The sequence below is a fragment of the Canis aureus genome, chromosome 4 (assembly GCF_053574225.1).
Source record: "Canis aureus isolate CA01 chromosome 4, VMU_Caureus_v.1.0, whole genome shotgun sequence".
Lineage (NCBI taxonomy): Eukaryota > Metazoa > Chordata > Mammalia > Carnivora > Canidae > Canis > Canis aureus.
Window position 1 is genome coordinate 62,055,980 of NC_135614.1, and position 24,254 is coordinate 62,080,233.

The following is a 24,254-nucleotide window of genomic DNA, read 5'->3' on the forward strand; positions in this document are numbered from 1 at the left end:
GGCGCTCCGAGAGGTTGCCCAACTTGCCCAAGGTCACCCAGGAGCCGGCGCGGGCCGGGGCAGCGCTCGCGCAGGGGAGGCGGCCGCGGCCAGCCCCGAGGGCGAGGGCGAGGGCGAGGGCGAGGGCGAGGGCGAGGGCGAGGGCGAGGTCCCGGCAGCGCCGCCGCCGCGCCCGGGCCGCCCTCCGGGGCACCCTCGGGGGCACCCGCCGGGGCAGGGGGCGTGGAGCGCGCGCAGCCCGGCCCCGCCGGCCCGGGAGGAGGACGATGCGCGGCGCGCGCAGGTGAGCGGGGGCCGGGGTCCCGCCGCCGCAGCCCCGCGCCCGCCGCCCATCCGCCGGCCTCCCGCGCGGGGGCTGGAGCCGGCACCCGAGGGGGCGGCGGGGCGGGCGCAGGCAGCGCTGGGAGCGCGGCGGCGGCACTAGCGCGGCTCCGCGGCTGGGGGTGGCCGCTCCGCCGTGCCGGGCGCCTGGCTCCCTCGCCTCGGGCGGCGGTAGGTGCGGCGGGCGCGCGGGGCCGGACCCGGGAGCCCGCGGGCCGGGGGGCGGGGGGCTGCGGCGGCCGCGCGGGGCCGGAGGGGTGCGCGGCGGGGCGGCGGCCCCGGGGGCGGGGGTAGCCCCCGGGGGCGAGGGGGGCGGCCCCGGGGGCCGGGAGGTGACCGCCGGGGGCGGGGGGGGGAGCGGCCCCGGGGGCGGGGAGGTGACCCCCGGGGGCGGGGGGGGCGGCGGTGCAGGACGCGTCTCTGGCGTGGGACCCCCCCCTTGGGTCGGGGCTGCTGCCCTGCGCTTGGGTGCGTGGGGACTTGTGAGACTGCCTGTTTGTCCACTGACTGTGTGTGTGTGTGTGTGTGTGTGTGTGTGTGTTAGGGAGAGAGGGGGCGGGTAACATGGCCAGTGCATCCATAACCGTGTGTGTAACTGGATACATGAGTGTGGAGTCTAAGCCTGGTCCTGGATGTGTGACCGCGAGTGTAACTCCCTCCCACTGTGTGTGGCAGGACGCGGATGCTCCTAGTTGTATACCTGGGCTGTGCCTGTGCGTGCGTGTGAGTGACCGCGGGCGTGTGGGCACGCTGTGCTGCAGGAAGCTTTCACGGCCACTGCCTGCAGTTTGTCTTTCACAGGATCCCCGATACCCATTTCAGGTGCCTTTCCCCTCCGCGGGCTACCCAGTGTGTGGCACTGTGCTGTCAGTTGCTTCTGGGAGAAGTGGCTGTTGAGACAGGAGAGGCGGTGGCCAGCAGAGGTGGAGAGGTCATGGCCACCAGCTTGTCTTCCCAGAGTGCAAGGTTAAGCGAAAATGTTGGCTTGATTTCCCATGAACAAGAAAATGTTTCTTAGGTGGAGTTTGATGGAAGGACACAGAGAGGAGCTTACCCTTCTTGCCTAGATATTGTTGACATGGGCTCCCTGGGTTTATAAGGCTGCAGGTGACCAGGCGTGCGGAAGGAGGGGTGTGTGTGTGTGTGTGTGTGTGTGTGTGTGGTGGGCAATGGGGCCCCCAGTGTTTGCCTGGTGCCTGTGTGGAACTTCGGCATCCCTGGTGAAGGAGGAGGAGCTGCTGTGTGCTGCCGGTGAGCACAGGTGGTGAAGGGAAAGGACACTGTGACAGATGCTGTGCCCTAGAAAGAAGGAAAAAGTCAGGACAAGGGGACGAGACTCGTTCAGTTGTGAGGAGTGGCTTTCACCCAGGAAATGATGAGGTGGAGAAAATTAGTAACAAGTAAAGAGAGCGTTCAGTATTCTCAAGTCATTTTTTAAGTCTATTTTTCCCATCTACTCTTACCCTAAACTCTCTCTTGTGTTTGCATCACTTCCCCCCATGGGAAATTACTATTGCACAATTGAGCGTAATTATTATTGCACAGTTGAGCAGGTCGCCATTTAAGCTCCAGGAGAATTGGAGCAATCCTGAGCTAGTGGGAGTGCCAGGGAACGTTCACTTCAGGGCCATGTTGAGTGCGCTGAGGGCCCAGAGGACTGTGGTACTCTTGGTTTCTCTGAGTTATCTGGATTTCATTCCTGAAGCTGGTCCTCCCAGGGGCCACAGTGGCCCCACAACCAACACACTGAATGTGTTTCTTTCTACTCAACTTCTCCTGGGCCTCACTGACACGGTTCATCCCCTCACACCCTTGTCTGAAGTTCGCAAATGAAAGAACTGCATTTGAAACCCAGCAGAAGTGACCTGCTGACCTCCTGACCCTCACCCCCCATCACCCCCCATCTGTTATTGGGCCACCACTGTCCCCCAAGTCATTCTGGCCAGGAACTAAAGTTACCTCGTTAGATTTTGTCCTCATCAGTTGGCAGCCACAGCTTGATCAGAGGGCAGGGCTTATCTCTTTCCCCTTAGGACTTCTTCAGTCTAATTTTCTTTGTTTGTTCTTTATCACCACTGCTACCACCTTATCAGGTGAACCCCGTATTCAGGGATTTCCAGAGATAGGAACAGTTGAAGACTGTCATCGCTGAAAAAACGCAAAACACATATTCTGAGGGGACCCTTGCTATTATCACTATCCGATTAGCAGGCTAAGTAAGTTCTTTGGAAGGATCTGGATCTTCCGAGGGTGGTAGCATTCTGTGACCTAGATTGAGTCTCTTGGCCTTTCTAAATTTCAGTTTCTTCACCTGTGAAATGTGATAGAAGATTTCAATTGGAATCTTGTTGCTAAGGTCAATTTCTAAGGCTTTACAATTCTCTGATAGTCATTGGTGTTCTCTCAGTGAGAAACATTGCCCCTGATGACTTAGGGTTGTCTGCCAATACCTAACCATCTTTTAAAGAAGTTCAGTATGTCTTTAGGGAAAGGAACCAGGCAAAGGGAGAAGGGGTGGAAATACATTATTGACTTAAATTTGTGGTTGAGGGTCAACTGTCCACATTAAGCCTTGGGCTTGAAGGAGTCTTACAGGTCATCTGTTCTCACTTCTTCCATACCGTTGCCTTTTTGAAAATTGAAAACGTGTTAAGTCTTATTAAGATAACTTCACACAATGTTGTAATTCAAGGTTTCTCAAATCTTTGTACTATTGACATCTTGGGCTAGATAATTTTTTTGTTGTGAGGTACTGTCCTATGCATCATTGGCTGGTCAGCAGCATCTCTGGCTCCCATTAAATGCCAGGAGCAACCACCCGTTGTGATGACCAAAGTGTGTCCTTGGGGAAGAAAATCCTTTCCCATCCCCAGTCCTTATTGAGAATCACTGTTGCAGTTCAAACACAAGTCTTGTGGCCTTGTACAGAAATAATCTTCTGAGTAAGTAATTTAATAAGTAGTTGAACTTGTGTGTTGCTAGCTGCTTTTCCACCCCCCCTTCCAACTGAACCACCCTCACACATTTACCTTTATCCCTCCTGGTTTCTCACTGCCTTGTTGCTATGCCTGGAAATGCTCAAGATGTTGCTGAAGGCTGAGAAGCATTTTGGAGACATTATCATAATAATCCTAATAGCTCACATTAATCCAGCTCTTATTTTGTGCCAGGCACAGTTCTAAATGCTTTACGTGGATGATCTCATTTAATCTTCATTAAGAATCCCGTGAGAGAGATCCTTTTATTGCTACCCTTTGCAGCGATGAGGTGACTCAAACTCAGGTGGGATAACATGCTCAGGGTTCTCTGATCTGTGAAACGGTGGAGCTGGGTCTGACTCGAGAGTATGTTCTGAGCCCCCACACTACACTCACTGTCTTCCATGAATGGGATCTTGACGTTACAGGTGGAAATGAATTTAAACCACTTCTAGTTCAGTTGTAGAACCAAGTCTGCTTCTAGGAAGGCTAGAAACTGAAGTTGGCAGTTGTGTTCAGTTGAAACGATGTGATTTCTGTCTTTGTCTTCTCCTCTCTCTTTATCATGAAGCTTATTCAGAAATAGCTCCAAGGTGTAAGCAGAGGGAGAGGGATAGGGGCAGGGTACACTGGGGGCAGGATGGGGGGCTCAGAGAAAAGGAAGGATGGAAAAAAGGAGCAAACAGTGGATGAGGCATTTCATTTTCCAGTAAGTCCTCTCATCTTGGAAACTGTAGATATCGCTCTAGTCATTAAAAATGAAGTTGCCATATTTTTATCAACTCCCTCCTTCTGTATTCTTAGCTTGCTCTCACTCTAACATGAATGCTGTTTTCTAACATAAATGCTGTTTTCATACTACTGAGGCAGTAGAAGGTGGTACACATTGGGACAGAGGGACACGAAGTGTAATGTAAATGGCTGGCAAGTAGGCTTATTGATAGGGTAATGATGACCTTACCCATTACTGTTAAGCTTGACAGTCCAAGGCAAGCCCTAAGAAGGCCGACTGCTTCTTCTAAGACCCTGTATTAACAAAGCCACAGGTCTGGTAGCTGCCAGCGAATAAATCATAGAGCCTTGGTTTTGCAAGCTTCATAGATTGGTTAAGACAGCAGCTCTCAAACTTTGGTGAGCTCCAGAATCATGTATTGGATGTGCTGACACACAGATTGCAGGTCCCCATCTCCAGAGTTTCTGATTCAGTCTTTCTGGTTTGGGATCTGAGAATCGGTACTTTTGACTACGATCCCCTGTGTTGCTGATGATATTGGTCCAGAAACCAGTCTGAGGACCACAGGATTAAGACTGAGATACCTGAATAAAGTTTACAACCCACCTTCCTGAAATGTCTGAACCACAAAAAAAGTTATTTTGAAAGTAGCTAAGCATTTAGATTAATGAGAGCCAATGGTTAGAGCAAAGATTGAAAGAACAGTCACTGCTCAGGACTAGTTCGCATTTCCCTTGAAGCTTCTAAACTTTACCTCTCATTCTGAACTTCAGAAAAGCCTTTGCTTTTTTTCTGAGCTTTGGTACTTCTAGGTTAGATTAATTCTAATCTTAGATCTTTTCCTGCTCCCTACTTCCTCACACCGGCCCATGGCTACTTCATTTGCAATGATAAAAATCCCTCATTACTCACAGGATAATCCAAATGAAAAGTTCTTAAACATCCAATCTGCTGCCAGATACCTTCTGACCAGTTCCTCCGGGATTGAGAATGGTTTGTTATCTGTCCATTCAGCTTTTGTTTCCTTGTAGTTCCTTTGCATTTTTTTCTGCATTCAAATCAACATTAGTACCATGAAGAAACCCAACAGAAATCCAAGTCGGAACGTTTCCATATCGCTGATTAAATTTTTAAAATCTCAATCAGAAAAAGTTTCTTTTCAAACCAGATTTCAAGCTCCATCAACCCCTTCCTTCTCAACTCAGCCTCTGCCTCTTTTTGCACAGCCATGCATCCTTCACCTGAACAAGGTGACTCCAAGTACTTGCTCAGAAAGATCTAGCTGTTTGGAAGCTCAGAAACCTGTTATTTAAATAATGTTTCTTGAATATTTACCAGGTGTTGTGGAATTGTAGACACCTGGCCTTCTTTGATTTTTATATCAAAACCCTGACAGAAGATGTGTTTCTCTCATTTACAGATGGAAGAACCAAGGCCTGGAAACTTGAAGCAAACTCTTATCTGTTAGTCTAATTGTATTAGTAAATATATGTTTTTGTTGATACATAATAGGAGTCAATATTGGCTTGCTTAAGCAAAAATTGGAAATTATTGGAAGGATAATGAGGCTTTTCTCATGTATTCATGGAACTAGATCCCAGGAAGAATGAGGACCAGAACATCGCCAGAGAACACAGCTCCAGGAATTCCCAGTCCTTTCTCCATTGCTCTGCCAATATTGTGACGCATTCCCAAGAGTGTGTCTCTCAGCAGAGAGAATCTGATTGGCCCAGTCATTTATCACCAAGTGATCAGAGCAGAAGCATGGTTGTCATGGGGCTCACTGTTGGTAATGGTATATATTCCCAGTACAAGTGGTCTGATGGACACTTGAATGAATGTCTCCTGTGTCACACAACCAGTGTGGCAGAGACAAGATTTGATCTCAGGTTTGACTTAATATCTAGTGCTTTTCTCCTACCAAAGAGATGTCTGATAGTGAAGCACATTAATTTGGCATGTATTAAAGATGACCTGTTTTTATTTTCCAGGTCCCCTCATATTAGGCCTTCCCAGCATGGGGTTCTGCTGCTTCCATTTGTGCGTACTTTTTGGTTTCTGATATGTCTGTAGCTGCATCTTGGCTCCTCTCTGTCCATCTGGTTTCTATGCCATGTGGCCTGGCTTCTCATTCTGCTCATGCGTGTCATGGTTCTGGCTCACCTAGCACCACTTTGACTCACAGATCGTCAAATCTGAGGGGATCCATCATCTTGTCTTCTCTTTTATCTGTACAGTAAATAATATTGATAATATAGGACAAGCACTTATTGTGACACTGCTGAAAGCTCTGTATCTCATCCAACTCTTCTAACAAACTTGTTGATGTCTTTTTTATTTCCCAACATTGTATTGTAAAAAAAAAAATTAAGAGAAAAATTGAGAGAATTATATGGTGAACCCTCATATACTCACCACATAGCTTCATAGTTAACATTTTACTGACTTGCTTTACTAACTTAACTTTGCTTTAATATGCTTTGTCATATATTTATATCTATTCATCTCCCTATCCATTCACCAGTCCATTATTTGGATGATTTTAAAGTAAGTTTCTGTTTCTTGCTCTCATTTTTATGACTGGGAAACTGAGACCAAAACAGTTGACATGACTTGCCCAAGGTCACCACCTCTTGTGGAGGGATGATGCTGAGATTTAACACTGGCAGTCTAACTCCCAGCACTTTCTCTAGCATCAAACAGCATTATATCTCCTGGAAAATGGGAGGGAAACACTCACTCAAGGTCAATTAGTGGCAGGGAAATGACCAGCACCCAGGTCATCTGATTCTTAAGCTTCTGAAATTTCCATTACATTGACCCACAATAAATAGTTCACTTTGGGAGTAAAGGTAGTGATTTCTTTGCTCTGCAAAGATCTGCAGGGTTGGTACTTTATAACCTAACCCACATTTCTGTAAAATCTGATTTTTGCCATTGGTGATTTTACAAAACTAATACACTCCCAACATTTTAGAATAATTTGTAGCAATGACAAGCTAGAGAATTACTTTTTAGATAACTTTTCACCCTGTTCAGAGGACTTTTACATATGTCATCTTATCTGAACTTTATGAGTAGTAGCAGATCTGCAAGACAGGTGGGCTGGATATCTTAACCATACCGAATAGCTGGAAACCTAGGGATTATAGAAGCAAAATGAGGAACTCAGAGTCACAAGGTGCTGAGAACAAATTTGGGCCTTGGTGAAAACAGCCTCTTTACATCTAGATTTTGAGGAGCTACATAAATATCTAGTTAATAAAATTGAACTTGGAAAGTTGAGATGGGGAGTTATGGAGATCCCTTATGGGGTAACTTAGTGGTCGAAGGTCTGTGTTCTAAAGCCACTGCCTGGTGTGGCCCTGGACAATGTCTCCTTTCTATGCCTCGGTTTCTTCATCTGTGAAACGGGTATAATTACAATACTCCTTCAGAGTGTGGTGTGAAGATGCAATGAAAAAACACATGTGAAGGGATTAGTACTTAGTGTGTGCTCAACAAATACCAGTTATAGAAATATAGGATTCTTCTCTTCTGCATTAAATGGGCCCTTCTAAAATCAATGGGTCTAGATAAATCTTTTTCCTGAGGGGTTTGTTTAGGAACTGTTAGAGGGAGAATATGCTTAGCAGCTTTTGGGGAGGTGACTCCTTATTAGTCCAGGAAAGATTCAGATTCTGCTCAAGAATTTCCATCCAAGCTGTAAATAGCCCATGTCCTTTGAGATTGCACTAGGATGCTTAATTTGATATGATAGTCAGCACATGATATCTGAAGTGGAGAGTTCTGTATAAACTATTTGCTAGCCCAGGAGGTTCAGAAGGAATAGAAAAGAGGGAGGAAAGAAGAAGTAAATAGGCTGGCCCAGACCTTTTCTTGGCATGCATGTAGCAAATACTATAATCCCAGTCTTCCTGCCAAGAAGACATTTAAATAGAGAGGGAAAGCTCTTAAAAGGGATTTCAGAGGGATGTGCTCACCTGAGTGGATTGTACTCCATCCTTGCAGAGTTGCCCAAAGTGCTCTCCATGAATCATCTGCACCAAAATCACTGGGACATTTGTTAAAATGCAGATTCCTGACCTACTGATTCAGAGATCCTTTGAACCAAGCACCCAAATCTGCAGTTTTGCAAGTGATTTTAGCTACTCTAATGTTAGAGAACCACTGTTGTCAGCAGCGTAATTCTGCAAAGTTCAAAATACTAATTTTGAAAACTTTATTTAGATGGAATGCAAATTTTAACTTGACCTCCTCTCAATTCCAGGCCTCTAAGGGGTGGGTACCAGATGCTCCTGGCATTCTGAGACTCAGCTTTTAGGGGCCTATCCTGTGGAGAAGAGGAATAATTTCTATAACCATGTCCCAAAGTAGAGGAGATCAGTCCCCAGGTCCATAGCTGCCTTCATGGAGAAACAGAGTAGGAAACATCCAGCCTCCGATGACTGGGGCACTGCCAAGCTGGAGACCACCTTGTCACAATAGCTGGCTAAAATTATATTGAGAACTCACTGGGCACTTGCTTTGTAAGGATTCATTTTCATTTATTTTGCAACAATCTTGTGAGGTTGGTATTGTGCTTATCCTTGTTATATACAGATGGGGGCACTGAGGCTAAATTTTCTTTCTTTTTTAAAAAAATTTTTTATTTATTTATTCATGAGAGACACACAGAGAGGGGCAGAGACACAGGCAGAGTGAGAACCAGGCTCCTCGCAGGGAGCCCGATGTGGGACTCAAACCCCGGATCCCGGGATCATGACCTGAGCCAAAGGCAGCCACTCAGCTGGTGAGCCTCCCAGGCATCCTGAGGCTAGGTTTTCTAAGTGATTCCTCCAAGAGTATAACTGGTAATCAATAGAACTAGGACAGATTGCAAGGCCATACTTTGAATCGGGTGGCAAACTACTTGACTGGCTGCCTGTTTTTGTATGGCCTGTGAGCAGAGAACGGAATTTACATTTTTTTTTAATTGTTGAAAACGAAAAGAATACTCTTTTGTGACAAATGAAAATTATATGAAATTCAAATTCGGTGTCCATAAATACTTTTTTTTTATTGGAAAACAGCTGCACATATTCATTTACGTACTGTTTATGGCAGTTTTGTGCTATAGCATCTTAGTTAGGTGGTTGTGATAATGACTCTGTGCTCCAAAAAGCCTAAAATATTTGGTAAATGGCCCTCTACAGAAAAAAAAAAAAAAAAGAAAAAAATGCCAACCTCTGCTTTAAACCACTATGCCGGGGTCTCCCAAGCTTCAATCATTTGAGTACTACCTTTCTGATTCTTGCCACCTTCTCATGCCATCTGGAGCATTATCTGTGTAGCACTTTTCTTTAGTTCAATTAGTTTTCCTTAAATAAATTTATTTTATAAAGAAACAAAAATGTAAGTGAAACCAGCGCCAACTGCAAGCAATAGAAGGTAGCTGTCAAAGCAAATGCAACACACACAAAGCAATATATCGGATTTTAGCTAGATAGTTGTAACAGATATCGCTGTCTCTCTTGTTTTCCTGCAGACCCCTCACCATTTCTCTGTACACCATCCTGATTCCCAGTGATGAATCTACATCATCTTTGGAGGGCTGCCCTTGGTCTGCTATAATTGACTGTGCTTACAAGCACAAAGCTCTGAAAGTTCCTGGGATACCATGGGCCCCTGTGGATGGCCGTTAACCATGATAAACCATGGTTGTGGGAGTATTAATACCCCAGTGACCTCCCTGAGTGTCCATGATAATTCTGAGGCATGTTTACATCATTTTCCAGAGCTTCCACGTGAGATTAAGCTTCCGTGGCTTCAGAACACATTCCTCCTTGGCTGCCTTTCACCCCCCTCCCTTCTCTGTCTCATTAGTCCTCTGTTACTCTACTTGCACCTGACAAAGAACAATGTGCATTTATTTGATCCTCACCTCAAGATCTGCTTCTCGGAGGACCTCAGGAAGATAATGTGTTTCTAGCAAAAGATAGTGAGCTTGGGACCTCTTCTTTTCTTATAAGAGAGAGATTACCAAATGTCAGGAGGGTTTTGAAGATAAACTAACACTTATTTGAGTTTCTTTCTTCAACGTAAATAACAGTGATTAAAATAGAAAATGAAAGAACACATTTTTAACCATATGATCTAACAGTACTTAATGCTCTATCCACCTACTGCCTAATATCTTGTGCTGTTTCCAGTGGCATGAGAACCATACTTGGGGAATTGATGTTTTACCTTCAAGAGTGGTCCCCAGGCCAACAGCATCTGCAGTACTTGGTAGAGATGCAAATTTTCCACTCTAACCCTACTGAATCAGAAACTTGAAAGTGCCCCCCCCCCATTGTTTTAACAAGCCTGCGGGTGATTCTTATGCATGCTTAAACTTGAGAACCTCTGCTCTCCAGTAAACAGCCTCTTTAGTTCTGCTCTCATTGCATTCCTGGATTTCATCAGAATTCAGAATCATCTCAGACTTGCTTCCTCCCTTCCACCGTGACTGATTGACTGGTTTTCTGGCCTCTGTGGGAGCCTCCCAACGAGATGGATCTTGTTGCTTGCCAAGGCACACGGGTCAGTAACTGGACAGCTCTGAGGTTGGATGACCTACCTCAGAGTGAGTCTCAAACTTGAGATTCCATCTCTCCTTTGGAGACCCAAAGACAGGACTACTTCCTTCTCTAGTTATCAAGCAGAACTTTCATATCCTGTTATGCCATTCATTTGACAGACAAATGAGGTTGTGTTCAAATTAGGGGTAAGTCATTAATCAAGTGATCAGAAATGTAAATAAATTGTATATATTTAAAGGAAATCCTCTATATAATAACTATTTAGAGGAAATCTCTGCTTTTAAAAATATCTGATTTCTAGAAGTACTCTAGATGTACTCTGTGCAGTTACATCAAATGGAAGTCCGTGTTTCTTCTTTACTTTTCCTATAGTCCATTCTTTCCCCCCAAAGGTGGATTGAGTATGCTTCCTAAGTATTCTTTTATTGTTAAACGCTATTTTCAATATCAGTTTTCTGACAGAGGGGCTACAATTTCCAGCTGAGAAATGTGTATTTATCCAAAAGGAATACTTTCTTAGTCAATTTGAAAAAAAGTTAAAAGCCATTTTGCATCCGAATTGTACATATTTGCCTGGTGGTCCCTTCAGGATAACTGAATTGGCATCTATATGGGTTTCCAGTTATTGGAATGAAACAGCTGGAAGCTTTTTATTTAGGACTAGATCTTCCCAGATGACTTAGTACCAATGGCATTTGACTGCCATCCCTAGAAAGACACTTGCTAATGTATGCTCAACTCCTAGAATATAGGCCCCCTCTCTTTTTTAATGGCTTACACACCACCATTTAGATGTCTAGATAACAAGTAAGATGATGTTTTCAATACTGATTTGTAAAGAGAAATTTTTTTTTAAAGAGTGTGTATCAACTGAGGTTTAAAAAAAGTGCTGAAACAGCATTCTACAAATTTCTAATATTTTCCAAAACAAAGTCCCTGTAAATAGCTGTGGAGAAGAATTGTTTTTCTTCTATGGAATGAGAATTTGCACAGTTACAATCTTTTGCACGATCTAAGAATATTTTTCATAGTAATGGTTACTAGGCCATCATGATCACCATGGGATATTTCTATATCCTGTGAGGATGGCTGTGTTTGGAACCTGGTGATATTGTATTTGACACAAATGGCCATTAGTGGGTTAGGGCATGTGCTGGTGAGGCCAAGAAGAAGCTTTTGTCAGCTAACTCTTATCAGATATCTGGCCTTATTTGATTACACTTTACACTGCTTTTCTTTTTGTCCTACCTGCTCAGAGATGTCTATGCTCATGCTCAATGGTAGGTGAAGCATATTTGAGACAGTATATGTGAATTGAGCATGCATTGTTTTTTAAAATTGGGAAGTGATTCAAAACACTTGATCTTTTTCTGGGGATATGAAAGGCAAAAGTATGATTATAGACTGTCCCAGTCCTATAATTGTACTGGATGAAACCCTATCAGTCACTGAAATTATAGTTCTCATTTATATATCCTTACACACATGTTGCTTGGATGCCTCCAATGACAAGTGACTCACATTTCCAAAATTTCTTTTAGCTTCTGAGAAGCTGTAATTACTTGAAATTTCTCCCTTTGCTCCCCCTGCCTAGGACCCACTGGCCCAGTCCGTTCTCCTCTTGGGGGAACTGAGAGTCTGATTGGTGAACAGACTTGCTTAATGATAAAAACAGTGAGTTAGTAGCAGGGTCAGGCTGATAACCCAGGCCCAGGGACTCCTGGTCCAGTGCTTGCTGCTTCCATTATGTCAAGCTCCCACCCTCAATTTGGCTATTAAGATAAATAATGTTTTACTTATTGCTGACACTTGTCCAAAATAAAGGTATTGGAATATGCCCTTTGATGTAGGAATTTAACCCGTGTAAGCATACTCTATGAAGAAACGTGGTCAATCCATGCACAGTTATGCATGAATATCCGCCCGTGAAATCAAAACCAGAAGGAAAAAAACCAAAGTGCAGGAAAGTAAATTGAGGTTATGACATAGCTCTCCTGGTTGGCAGATGTTGGCATTGTACCAAACTACGTCGATATTTCACTCCAATAGATGGGGACTATTTACAGGTGAGCCTTGTTCTCACACTTCTCATAATAGAGATGCAACTACACACCTTCTGTTAACCATTAACAACTGTTCCACCGCAGTCTTTCAGGATATTCTGAGTAAAAGAACAAGGGTAAAGATGGGGTGTACTTACCTTTTGGATTTGCCCTTTAGTTATTTAAAGTTTGTAACCCAGAAAACCAACGGTTGGAATCAGCAATGGGTGGACTTAAGTAGGAAGACCTCTTCCTCTTCCTTTTTTTTTTTTTTTTAAGATTTTATTTATTTACTCATGAGAGACACAGAGAAGCAGAGACATAGGCAGAGGGAGAAGCAGGCTCCCTGTGGGGAGCATGATGTGGGACTCGATCCCAGGACCCCGGGATCACAACCACTGAGCCACCCAGATGTCCCATTCCTCTTCCCTTTATTTTTTCCTCTTCCCTTTTAAAGAAAGATCAATCTCAGTGTATCCAACAAGGAAAAGAAGCTCCAAATAATCTAATAGAGTTGCGTGTTGCTGAAGCTTCACTTTTGTGACGGATAAAGCATTTTGAATAATTCTGGTTGCTTGAGCTTATCCTTGCCCTGAGAGAATACTGAGACTTTCCTTCGGACTTCATACGGTAGAAGATTTCATTTGCCTTTCCCAAGACTTGCCATGCTCTTTATCTGGTTACAAGAATCCAGGACTGTTTCCCTGAAGGAGACCAGCACAAGGGATACTCATCGTCCCTTAGATAAGGATACAGTATGACTGTCATTAAAATGCACACACACATGCAGTCTAATTGAATTTCAGATTGGCAGAACCTGTAAAAGTGACATAGCTTATACCCAGGCATCGGAGATGCTCTCAGTGGATTGTGTCTTTAATTGCTCAGGTAGCTAAGGAGCCAGAAATGTGAGTATGCAAGATAAAAACACTGGTTTCTTGTACACCCCTCTCACTGTATGCAATCTTCCTGATGAGAGGTATCTCTGTAATCATGCTTCTGATTAGTTAGCCCTGGTGAGCTTGGCAGAAAGTAGTGGACTGTGATGGATTAATCAAATCAGGATAGATACGAATCACGAATTTATGTTTTGTTACTGTTCCTCTCTCTCTGACAAAATGCAGGCTATCTCACTGGCTTGTTAAATGGCAATCATTTTAAATTTGCTCATTGGGTTTCTGATGAGCAAGACATAACAATGTATGTTGCTATGAATATAGAAGGTTTTGCCGGTGTTGTAACATTTTCAAATGCAGTTCCAATGAGATGAACTTTAGCTGGCTTTTAACTGGTTTCCTTAGTTCCAGTTTCTCTTCCTTCTAATCTGTATATAAATACAGTATTGATTTTTTGATCTATTACTCAGGATTCTTTTGGTTACAAGAAATGGTCAGAACCCAGCTCAAACTGGCTTAAGAAGGAAAAAAAAGGAGTTTGTTGGCTCATATAGTTAGGAATTTCAGGTGTAAACTATCTTAAGACACTGTTGGATCTTAAACCCCAAGCTTTCTATGTTCCAACTCTGCTTTCACAGTGGTCAGCTTCATTCTCAGACAGGCTCTCTCCACAGAGTGGCATCGATGGTCACCAATAGCTTCAAACCGAAAGTCTTAACAGTCTACCAACACTAGGGAAAACAGAGAGACTCTTTCTAGCAAAAATCCCTGGGTTAGCTTGACTAGGCTACCCGGTCAGATAATGAATGTGGCCAGGGAGTGAACTGTTCTGATTGGCTAGTGACCACCCATCTTTTGCTCATCACTAGACCTAGGGATGGAGGCAGGGGAGGCGTGGTTCTCTGAAGGAAATTCAAAGCACTACTTTCAGTCAAAGAAGGATTCCTTCTCTTCCAGTGGAAGGAAGAATGATATGATGACAAGAGCTCTACAAAATAAAACTTGAGTTTTGGAATTCACAGACTTGGATTCTGTTCCTGGTTTGGTCAAGTGCCAGCTGTGTGACTTTGGCAAGTCAGTTAACCCCTCTGGCTTATAGTATCTTCATCTAACAGTAGCTTGGAAGAAGAGGAAAAAGACAGTGTTTGTTTGTTAGGATAACAAAGACTTGCTAATACTTAGTAAAAGATAAATGGGTAAAAATGGTAAAAATGGGATGGTTTTTTGCTGCTCTTAAAAATTACAGTATTGTACCCTGGGTGGTCCATAGATTACCTCTCAGCGAATCACAAACCCTCAAACCTCAGCTTCTTCACTTGCAAAACTAATTAGCTATTTATCTGACTCAACAAATATCTAGGAAGTCAATGTAATATACCAGGTATTTTTCTGGGCACTAAGGGTATAATAGTGATCAGATATCTAACTATGCCCTTTTGCAACTATTGTAGTAAGGAAGATCAATAAAGACAATAGAATATATATAATGCATGTGCTAAGAGAAAATAGAGTATATAAAGAGGATAGAAACTTCTAGAGAATGAGGTCTGAAATTTTACTCAGGTGATCAGAGAAGATTTCAATGAGAAAGTGACAGTTGAGAGGAGGCAACAGATGAAAAGGGCCTGAGGTGAAAACCTACTTTTATGGCCAAGGAAGGTAGCAAAACCAGTGAGGTCAAGAACACTGAGGGGGTGGAGCATGTTGAGATTGGTGGGGAGCTAGGTGAGGCCAGATCTAGTAGAGTATGATTGGCCATGATAAGAAGTTTGGATTTAATTATAAGTGTGACTAGAAGCCACTAGAATTTTATGCAGGCGAGACATGATCTGGCTTATATGTTTAAAATACCATTCTGGCTACTGTGGGGGCAAGAGATGATGATAGTGGAGCAAGCAGAAGAGCAATTATGGAAAGTGTGGTGGTATCTGAAGAAAAGAGATGGTAGTGTGGACCAGAGTGCTGGTTCTGGAGAGATTTGAGAAAAACTCAGATTAATTAATCATTTTCAAAATAGAGAGGATCAATTTGCTGCCAGTTTGATTGGAGGGGTGAGAAAAAGAGGTTGTTTGTTTAACTGGGTAAATGATGGTGCCATTTGCTGAAATGGAAAACACTAAGGGAAGATTAAGTTTTTGTGTTGGGAGTGGGAAATGTAGAGTTTGGTTTGAGTTGCTTTTTATTTTATTTTTAATTTTTTTAAAAAAGATTTTATTTATTTATTCATGAGAGACACAGAGAGAGAGAGGCAGAGACATAGGCAGAGGGAGAAGCAGGCTCCCTGCAAGGGGTGATGTGGGACTCCCATTCTGGACCTCCAGGATCATGCCCTGAGCCAAAGGCAGATGCTTAGCCAACTGAGCCACCCAGGATCCCCTATTTTTTAAATTTTTAAAAATGATCTCCACACCCAATGCGGGGCTCGAACTTACAGCCCCAAGATCAAGAGTCGCATGCTCCACCGACTGAGCTAGCTAAGCATCCCTTAAATGCTTTTTATTTTAAGCTATAGGAATGGATGTGTGATCACTTCAAGAAAGATTTTAGATAGAGGAGGAAGGAGGATGGCGCCAGTCACTTCAATAGTTAAAGCTTTGTACTTAAGTATTTCAAATAAAAGATTACTCCAGGTTCAAAAATGTAAAAGAGATTGAAGTGGACAGAGCTACTTTGCTTGAGGTCAGAGTAGGGAGTTCAGAGTCCTGGAGGCTAAGCCTTCATCATACTTGCCCGAAACTCAGAAATGTCCACAGGAGTCCTTATTAATCTTTGAGGTTCTAAAGAACAAACACTGGAAAACATGGATAAATCTACATCCTTTCCAGCTCTGATGGTCTGCTAGTCTCTTCCTAGCAGCCAGGTGAATGTGATTGGTCCACCCTGACCAAAGCATCCAAGGGTCCAGGCTTTTGCTGATTCTGTTGTCTACATAAACAGATTTAAAGTTTCTTCTTGGTAAGATTTGATTAGAAAACCAGCAGATGGAATTATGGAATGTGAGAGCTGGAAGTGAACCCAGAGGTCATCTCCTCCAATCCCTCTGCTTACTGAGAAGTGGATGGTAAAGCTTAGAAGGAAAAAGGGACTAGCTTAGGGTCACCTCCAAAGAGGCAGACCGAGATCTTCACCCCCCTCCATTCTCCAAGTGGCTATGACGTGCAACAAATGTGATGCAGAACATAGGAATTCTTCTAAAAAATAAAACCTATAGTCAGTTAAGAGGGCCAGCTTGGAGATCAGTGAATACCTGCCTAGTAAAGTGTGTAAGGTTTTCTAAGGATCCATGCCAGAGGAATTTTTGGTAGTTTGAAAGTCCACTCCCCTTGAATTCGGAGTTCTTAGCCTGGGATTCATGAATGAGCTTTGAGGAATCATGGACCCCTCTGGAAGTATATATGTATGTGCATGACCACCGATTCTTTTGAGCAGAGAGTTCTCAAGAGTGTACTAGATTTTCAAATGGATATGTGATTACCTAGCTTCAAAAAGAGTTTTAAAAAGAAAAACCAACCCTGAAGATCTTCATAGAAAACAAGGTGCCTGACCATTTTAGGCAATATACCATTTTAATCATAACGATGTAGCAACTTATTTTCACAAGCTAGTGTCCTAATGCAGATCATATAAATAAACTATATTTCCGGGAAGAACAAAAAGTATTAAGTAAACTGATTAACATGGAGTAAAAAGAAGTACCAGTGTGTTTTAATTTCCAGGAGACTAGTAAAACGGTAAAGAAACTGCAGTACTCAGCTGTGTCATACTTCAGTACTTCAGTACAGTAATAGCTTTTTGCTATAGTATGGTTTATTAAATACTTTCTGATACTCTACAAAACAAGTCTTTTTTTTTTTTTTTAAGATTTAAATAAGCACAAGCAGAGGAGGGGATGGGGCAGAGGGAGAGGAAGAAGCAAAGCAGACTCTGCTGAGCAGGGAGCCCAACATGCAGCTCCATCCCAGGACCCTGGGATCATGACCTGAGCCTAAGGCAGACGCTTAACTGACGGGGCCACCTACGTGCCCCAGAACAAAAGTCTTAATAAATAGGAAGCCGTGATTATCTGGCATTTTTTTCCTTTAGCAAGGACTTGCATTTTCCTAAATCAAATCATTGTCTAACCTTTTTTTTTTTTTTTTTCCTCACATATAGGACCCTGTGGGCACTGAAATCCAACTCACCCATGCCTATTTCCTGTAATGGATGAACTTGATGCTAATGTGAGGTATATTATATTTCTGTATATACTGTAATTATGCTACTGTAAGTTATAGCCATTTGAACTATGAAACCTCTGAAAAATCTGTTGTGGTAGAGTTACAAATCCAGCAGATGTGGATTTTCTTCAGTGTTTCACATGTAATCATGAATGTGATGTTTGATTATTAGAGGGTTTTTTTTTTCATTTCTGCTTAAGCGATAAATATAATATGGCTGGAAATATTTCCAGATGCTTATATTAAAAGTCTGCATTATGAGAGGCGGTATAACATGAAGATAGATATTCATCTGTATAATAGGAAGAAAGAAGATGTATTTAAATGGGGGTAAAAATAGCTTAAGAACATCTCTCTGTACATCTAAACTTTAGATATACATTCAGATAGCTTTGTATAACAGGTTCTAGCCTGCCCACTTCTTTTTTCAACCAGGTTATTAGATTACATGACATGATGGCTGCATGGTATAGTTACATAAAGCTAAATGGTTTGGTTTTGTTTTCCTGTCATTTCCTGCAACCCTTGGAGATCAGATAATAGGATGGCTCCTAAGGAAGATTTTCTCTGAAGGTTTGCTGCATTTTATTTGGCACAATCAAATAGTGTGAAGAAAATTGTATTCAATAAAGCTTAAATGTTATGAGTTGGCATTTGGGGCTGAGCTTCAGTCGTCCATATCAGTAAATATCTGGAAGACATTCTGAAAAAAATACATTCCTGACACAATCATGGGAGCAGTACTTTTTGCACTTGAGACCTATCAGAAAGCCCATTCCTTCCTTCCTTTCTTTCTTTCTTTCTTTCTTTTTCCTTCTTTCTTTCTTTCTTTCTTTCTTTCTTTCTTTCTTTCTTTCTTTCTTTTTCTTCTTCTTTCTTTCTTTCTTTCTTTCTTTCTTTCTTTCTTTCTTTCTTTCTTTTCTTTCTTTTTTTTAAGATTTTATTTATTTATTCATGAGAGACACAGAGAGAAAGAGAGAGAGAGGGGGGCAGAGACACAGGCAGAGGAAGGAGCAGGCTCCATGCAGGGAGCCCAACGTGGGACTCAGTCTGGGGTCTCCAGGATCAGGCCCTGGGCTGAAGGCAGTGCTAAACCGCTGAGCCACTGGGCTGCCCGGAAAGCACATTTCAGATATAGATCAGGGGCACTGTGCTTCTGTGTTTGATGTCGTAGAATTCTGTGATAAAAGGGAGTTGTCAAATATCTTGACAGAAACTATAATGTAATGTGACTCAAACTGCAGAGATGTACTATCAACCCAGACCCCGGTATTCCTTAAGGGCAGAAGGTGTCTCTTGCCTAATTCTTGACATATGGTGATATTTAATAAAGAATTGCTGATCACCCAGTCATTGTTGATATATTACATACATTTCCAATAGGGCTGTGTTCTAGTATACCTAGATATTCACAGAGGCTCTGTTTTAGCAATAAAACATTTTATACTTGCAATAGCAGCATCCTGGACTTGGTCGCTTACCCAATACTCTAACTTGGTACAAAGTCTTAGAACTTTAAGATAGTTTTTTAGGCTAGTGCCATGTACTTGATTTTCCTCCAAAAGTTTGTGACATTATTTGTACAGGGAAAGCAGAGTGGAATCTGGAGAATCTCAATTTAATTTTTGTTAAAAGGCCGAAGTGGGCGATATCTATGATGTTATGGCATTGTTTTAAGTTTCAGACACTGTATCAGATTGAATCTGTTGGTAAAATGAACTCCTTTTTGGATAATTCAGATTTTATGATTCCCTAACATTTCCAGCTTTTCAACATTTATTTACAGCAGCATTGGATTCTAATAGCAGAGTATAGTTCAATTAAATGAACATTAGCCATTCTCCTGGGTGCTATGGAACAGTCCTGTAGTATACAAGATGACATCACTCCCCAGAATCATCTCTGAACCATTCTCTTTGTCAGATTTCTAACCTGATCCCATCAACATATGTTCATCCTCCTTCACTCCCCCTCTCTACCCACACTATTAGTAACATGCAAATGCACAGACTCTCCACTCATACTCTCTTCAGTCCAGCCTTTGGGTGTTCATAAAAAGGGTGGCATTTTGGGCTCACATTTACCTAATTGTGATGCATGGATCACTAGTAATACATAATGATTTTAGGTGGTATGTGAATATCTTTTAAATTTTTTTATGTAATTATTTATTTTAAGGTAATTTTATCATGGTGAATAATACTATTTTGACACTTATAATAGTGAAATACAATTTCCTTTTAAACTATATTCTTTTAAAATGTAACGATGAGTTTGTTTAAAAAATGAAAATAAGTTTGTATAAAGAAAAATATTATGTTATTTAAAAATATTCATTAGTAAAAGGATGTGAAACAATTTATAAGGGTAATATGCCAATGAGTAGGGGCTAGAAACCAATGTTCTAGGTATAATTAGATAGAATAAATTTTATTATTTTAAGAGCAGGGACCAGAATTTGTGTGTGTGTGTGTGTGTGTGTGTGTGTGGTAAGGAAATACCTTTAGTTTATGAAAATGAGAGCCAAAGGATTAGGGACCAACCACCAAGCATAGGAGAGGAATTTTTCTGCTTGCTCTGAAGACAGAAAAATGAGTCAACAGAGGAGAGAGAAGGTTGGAGAAGAGAAAAGATTCAGAGAAGAGAAGACTGAACATTGCTTGGAAAACTGTGAACCATCCAGTGGCATAAGGCCTGTAAGGGACTCTGAGAGAAGTTAGGTTGCAGATCTTTATTTGTTGGTTTAACTGTGTATGGTGTGTGTGATGACCTCTCCCAGCCTCTCATCCTTTAGTAAGATTTTCTAGCTTGGCTAGGAATTGAAAGTTGAATGTTGATGACATATAAGCTATGAATTTAATGTGTATCATCCATTTAATTTTTTTAAAGATTTTACTTATTTATTCATGAGGGACACACACACACAGAGAGAGAGAGAGAGAGAGACAGAGAGAGAGGCAGAGACACAGGCAGAAGGAGAAGCAGGCTCCACGCAGGGAGCCCAATTCAGGACTTGATCCTGGGCCTCCAGGATCAGGCCCTGGGCCGAAGGGGGCGCTAAACCACTGAGCCACCTGGGCTGCCCCATCCATTTAATTTTTAGGCAGTCTTGTGAGGCACAAGCCATTATTATGCCCACTTTACAGTGTGTGGTCACAAAGGCACAGAGGATGAAGTAACCTGCTTGAGGTCACGTAACTGCACTGCCTCTACTAGACTACACATATTTTATGTGGATATGTATGTGTGCATGAGTGTGTGTTAGTAACATGGCTGACATTCCTGTCTGGGTAAGTGTTTGGAAGGGAGAATGCATATATGAGAATGAACACTTAAAAGGCACAGGATGGCAGAAGAGTATACATGCCTGGAAAAACTTCAGAAATCAGAGTGAAAGTTTTGAAAGCTCTATGGGCTGTAAAATTAAGAGACTCTGACTAATTTTCCCCAGATATCAGGGGACAGAGAGGTCCTAGTTGACCTTTAGGGCTAAATAAAATGTCTAACATTTAAGTATTTTTTCAGGCCATGCTGGCCACTTCATTTTTTGTTTCTTTGTTTTCAATTAATTGGATTTGCTAGTTAAGCTTGATCCTGTGTTTTTGGCTGCAAGCATCAGAAACTAACTTGCTAACATTTTTAAAGGTAATCTTGGGGAAGCCACAATGTGCATGGTCAAATAATTAAGGTAAAAATGCTGTGGAGGACCAGACTTGCAAATCAACAAGAATTTTGGGAGTTTTCATAGAGCTAGGAAGTGGAACAATTGCCAACCACAGGAAGAAGTGGTCAGCACATTTCTGCATCATGGATATCATCCAACCGTTTCCTTTTTCCGTATGTTACTCAAGAGTCAGAGTCCTGGGAGATGACATCTGATTGGCCGAGCGAAGTCATGGGATCACTTGTTATCCAGCTTTTATAATAGGTACCCCTCAAGAAGATGACATACAATGGAGAAGAGTTAAGTTCTCCAAAGAAGTTGGTGCACTTTAGGAAGAGGGGATGGAGACCGGGTACCTAAAATATGACCACCATCTAATCCCATTTGTCTTGTACCAGTTGGAATTATATAAAGTATTTAAATAATATTCCTCTGTGTGTAAATACAAGTAAGTGAGGGTTCTTTCATTTGTTTTATGTGCATTGATCAAGCACCTAAACCATGTACTGGGAAGAGTTAACAAAAATGCCTGTTCTGAAGGATCTCGTGACCTCGCTAGAAGACAATCACATAAATAGAATTTCATACAGTGACAAAAGAACCCTAATAGTGAGATATATAATGAACTATATTCACTGTGAACTATAAAGTTGGACTAAAAAAAGAAATACTAGGTGTTGATTTTAGAAATATGAAAAGCACTGCAAATATCTTTCCCTTAAGGGTATCCATTGCAGAGAGCAGTCGATGTAGGATGGATTGACTCATGATGAAAAGCCAGCCGTGAATCAGGCCCTGGATAGAGGCAAGTGCCTGACAGTCCTCTCCTTTGGTAAATAGTGTCTCTCAAACTTAGCAATCAAGCCAGCGGCTCTTTACAGATAATCTGACACCCACCTGATGTTGTTTTTTGCTCTGTTTGCTTCTTGTTGGGGCCCTGGAGGAGACAGCTTTTATTATTCTTGGAGGATTGAAGAACAGAGGATTGGAAACAATGGCTTTGATGATTTTGCAGCAGATACTTTTTGTAGAACATCATTGGCCTGCATTTGGGCGATGAGCCTTGGTGATGAGCCTGACCCCAGTGCTATCTCAAAACTCATGATATTACTTAATAATGCCCTGAAACACTTACTGAGTGACCTCAGAGATAGCCGGCACTTTTTGCTTTGTTTTGTTTTGCTACCAGATTCTTCTTTTTTTTTTTTTTTTTTAAGAGTTTTATTTATTTACTCATGAGAGACACACAGAGAGAGAGAGAGAGAGAGAGGGAGAGAGAGAGGCAGACACACAGGCAGAGGGAGAAGGAGGCTCTCTGCCAGGAGCCTGATGTGGGATCCGATCCTGGATCCTGGGATCACACCCTCAGCAGAAGGCAGTCACTCAAACGCTGAGCCACCCAGGAGTCCCTAACTACCAGATTCTTGACATGCGGTTTTCCTCAGCTCTGGTATGATCCCTAAAGGCCATCCATGTCACCCTCCTTCCTGCTGTTTGTTACAGTTAAAAAGTTTCTGGGGATCCCTGGGTGGCTCAGCGGTCAGCGCCTGCCTTTGGCCCAGGGCGTGATCCTGGAGTCCCGGGATCGAGTCCCACGTCGTGCTCCTGGCATGGGGCCTGCTTCTCCCTCTGCCTGTGTCTCCGCCTCTCTCTCTCTCTCTCTCTCTTTCTATGTCTATCATGAGTGAATAAATAAAATCTTTAAAAAAAATAAATAAAAAGTTTCTGCTTTCTACGAATTTTTCTATCAATTTCTAGGTCCAGAAAGTACAAGGTTCAGACAGGAGACAAGTGGAATAAAGTCCAAATATATACAAATTTGCTTTTTGAAGGTTTCTCAAGATAAAGACCCCAGACTTTCAGTAGTGAAAGAATTTATCTCTTAATTCTTTTTAGCTGTGGCCTCCACCTACCCTTGACTTACCTCCTGGCCCTACGGGCTGTCTACACGTACCTGCTGTTTTAAGATTCTGTTCTCTACAGAATAACCATCGTGCTTTCTTATTAATGTGTTTCATTAGCAAACCAAAAGGCATCTTATAGGCATGCTGAATCTCATAAATGGTAACATTTTCCTCCTTTTGCTAGGGTTTCTAGGAAACTCAGAGCTAAGTTTATAATTACCACTGGCAAGTACAGAAGCTCTCCAGGCACTTACTATGGCTCTAACATGCCTTTATTTTATTTTTCCAGCTTTTACTGGAAAGATGTCACTTCATCTTGTTTCTTTTGCTTCCCGAAAAATATCTTACATTGTTTATTTTGGTAGCCACTTTAGGAAAGGAAGGACAGAAGGGAGAAAGAAAGGGAGAAAGGAATCCGAATAAAAACTGGTTTTCAGGCAGCCTGGGTGGCTCAGTGGTTTAGTGCTGCTTTCGGCCCAGGACCTGATCCTGGAGACCTGGGATTGAGTCCCACGTCAGGCTCATTCCATGGAGCCTGCTTCTCCCTCTGCCTGTGTCTCTGCCTCTCTGTGTGTGTGTGTCATAAATAAATAAATAAATAAATAAATAAATAAATAAATAAATAAATAAAATTAAAACAAAACAAAAACCCCCAAACAAACTGGTTTTTCAGGTGGGAGGGAGAATCTTTCTTTCCTTTGTCTTAGGTAGGGCTTGACATCTGGTGCTGGAGAGCCACTAAACATTTTTGAACAGAAGACCAAAATGGCAGGCTTTTGTACAAAATACAGAAAATGTGAATAAATACCAAAAGCTGAATATTTTAAAATATAAAATACATACTCTTGATGTAAATGCAGTCACCTGCTGTACACATGTGACATTAATTAAAAACCATGACAAAGATGAGTAGCTAGTCTGAATTAATTACCCAGT

At 42.3% G+C, this 24,254-nt stretch overlaps 1 protein-coding gene and 2 long non-coding RNA genes across 7 annotated transcripts in view; 2 read left to right on the plus strand and 1 right to left on the minus strand.

Annotated features, from left to right (window-relative positions):
• Positions 1–217: 217 nt before the first annotated feature.
• The window catches only part of HTR4 (5-hydroxytryptamine receptor 4), a 173,268-nt gene continuing 149,231 nt past the window's right edge, over positions 218–24,254 (plus strand). For 4 of the 5 annotated variants that reach the window (XM_077895967.1, XM_077895969.1, XM_077895965.1 and 1 more), the window contains exons 1-2: positions 373–492; positions 17,686–17,758. In XM_077895967.1, coding sequence (XP_077752093.1) covers positions 17,733–17,758 — 26 coding nt within the window. In that variant the 5' untranslated portion in view covers positions 373–492; positions 17,686–17,732. Of the gene's footprint in view, positions 284–372; positions 493–17,685; positions 17,759–24,254 lie in introns of those variants that run through there. The other variant, XM_077895966.1, reaches the window with a different exon arrangement.
• LOC144312851 (uncharacterized) lies at positions 5,996–22,497 on the minus strand. The gene is made up of 3 exons (XR_013378481.1): positions 22,312–22,497; positions 9,956–10,035; positions 5,996–6,261 (listed from the first exon to the last, which is right to left on the minus strand). It is a non-coding gene; the product is annotated as an uncharacterized LOC144312851 (long non-coding RNA).
• Positions 20,925–21,841, plus strand: LOC144312850 (uncharacterized). The gene is made up of 2 exons (XR_013378480.1): positions 20,925–21,040; positions 21,396–21,841. It is a non-coding gene; the product is annotated as an uncharacterized LOC144312850 (long non-coding RNA).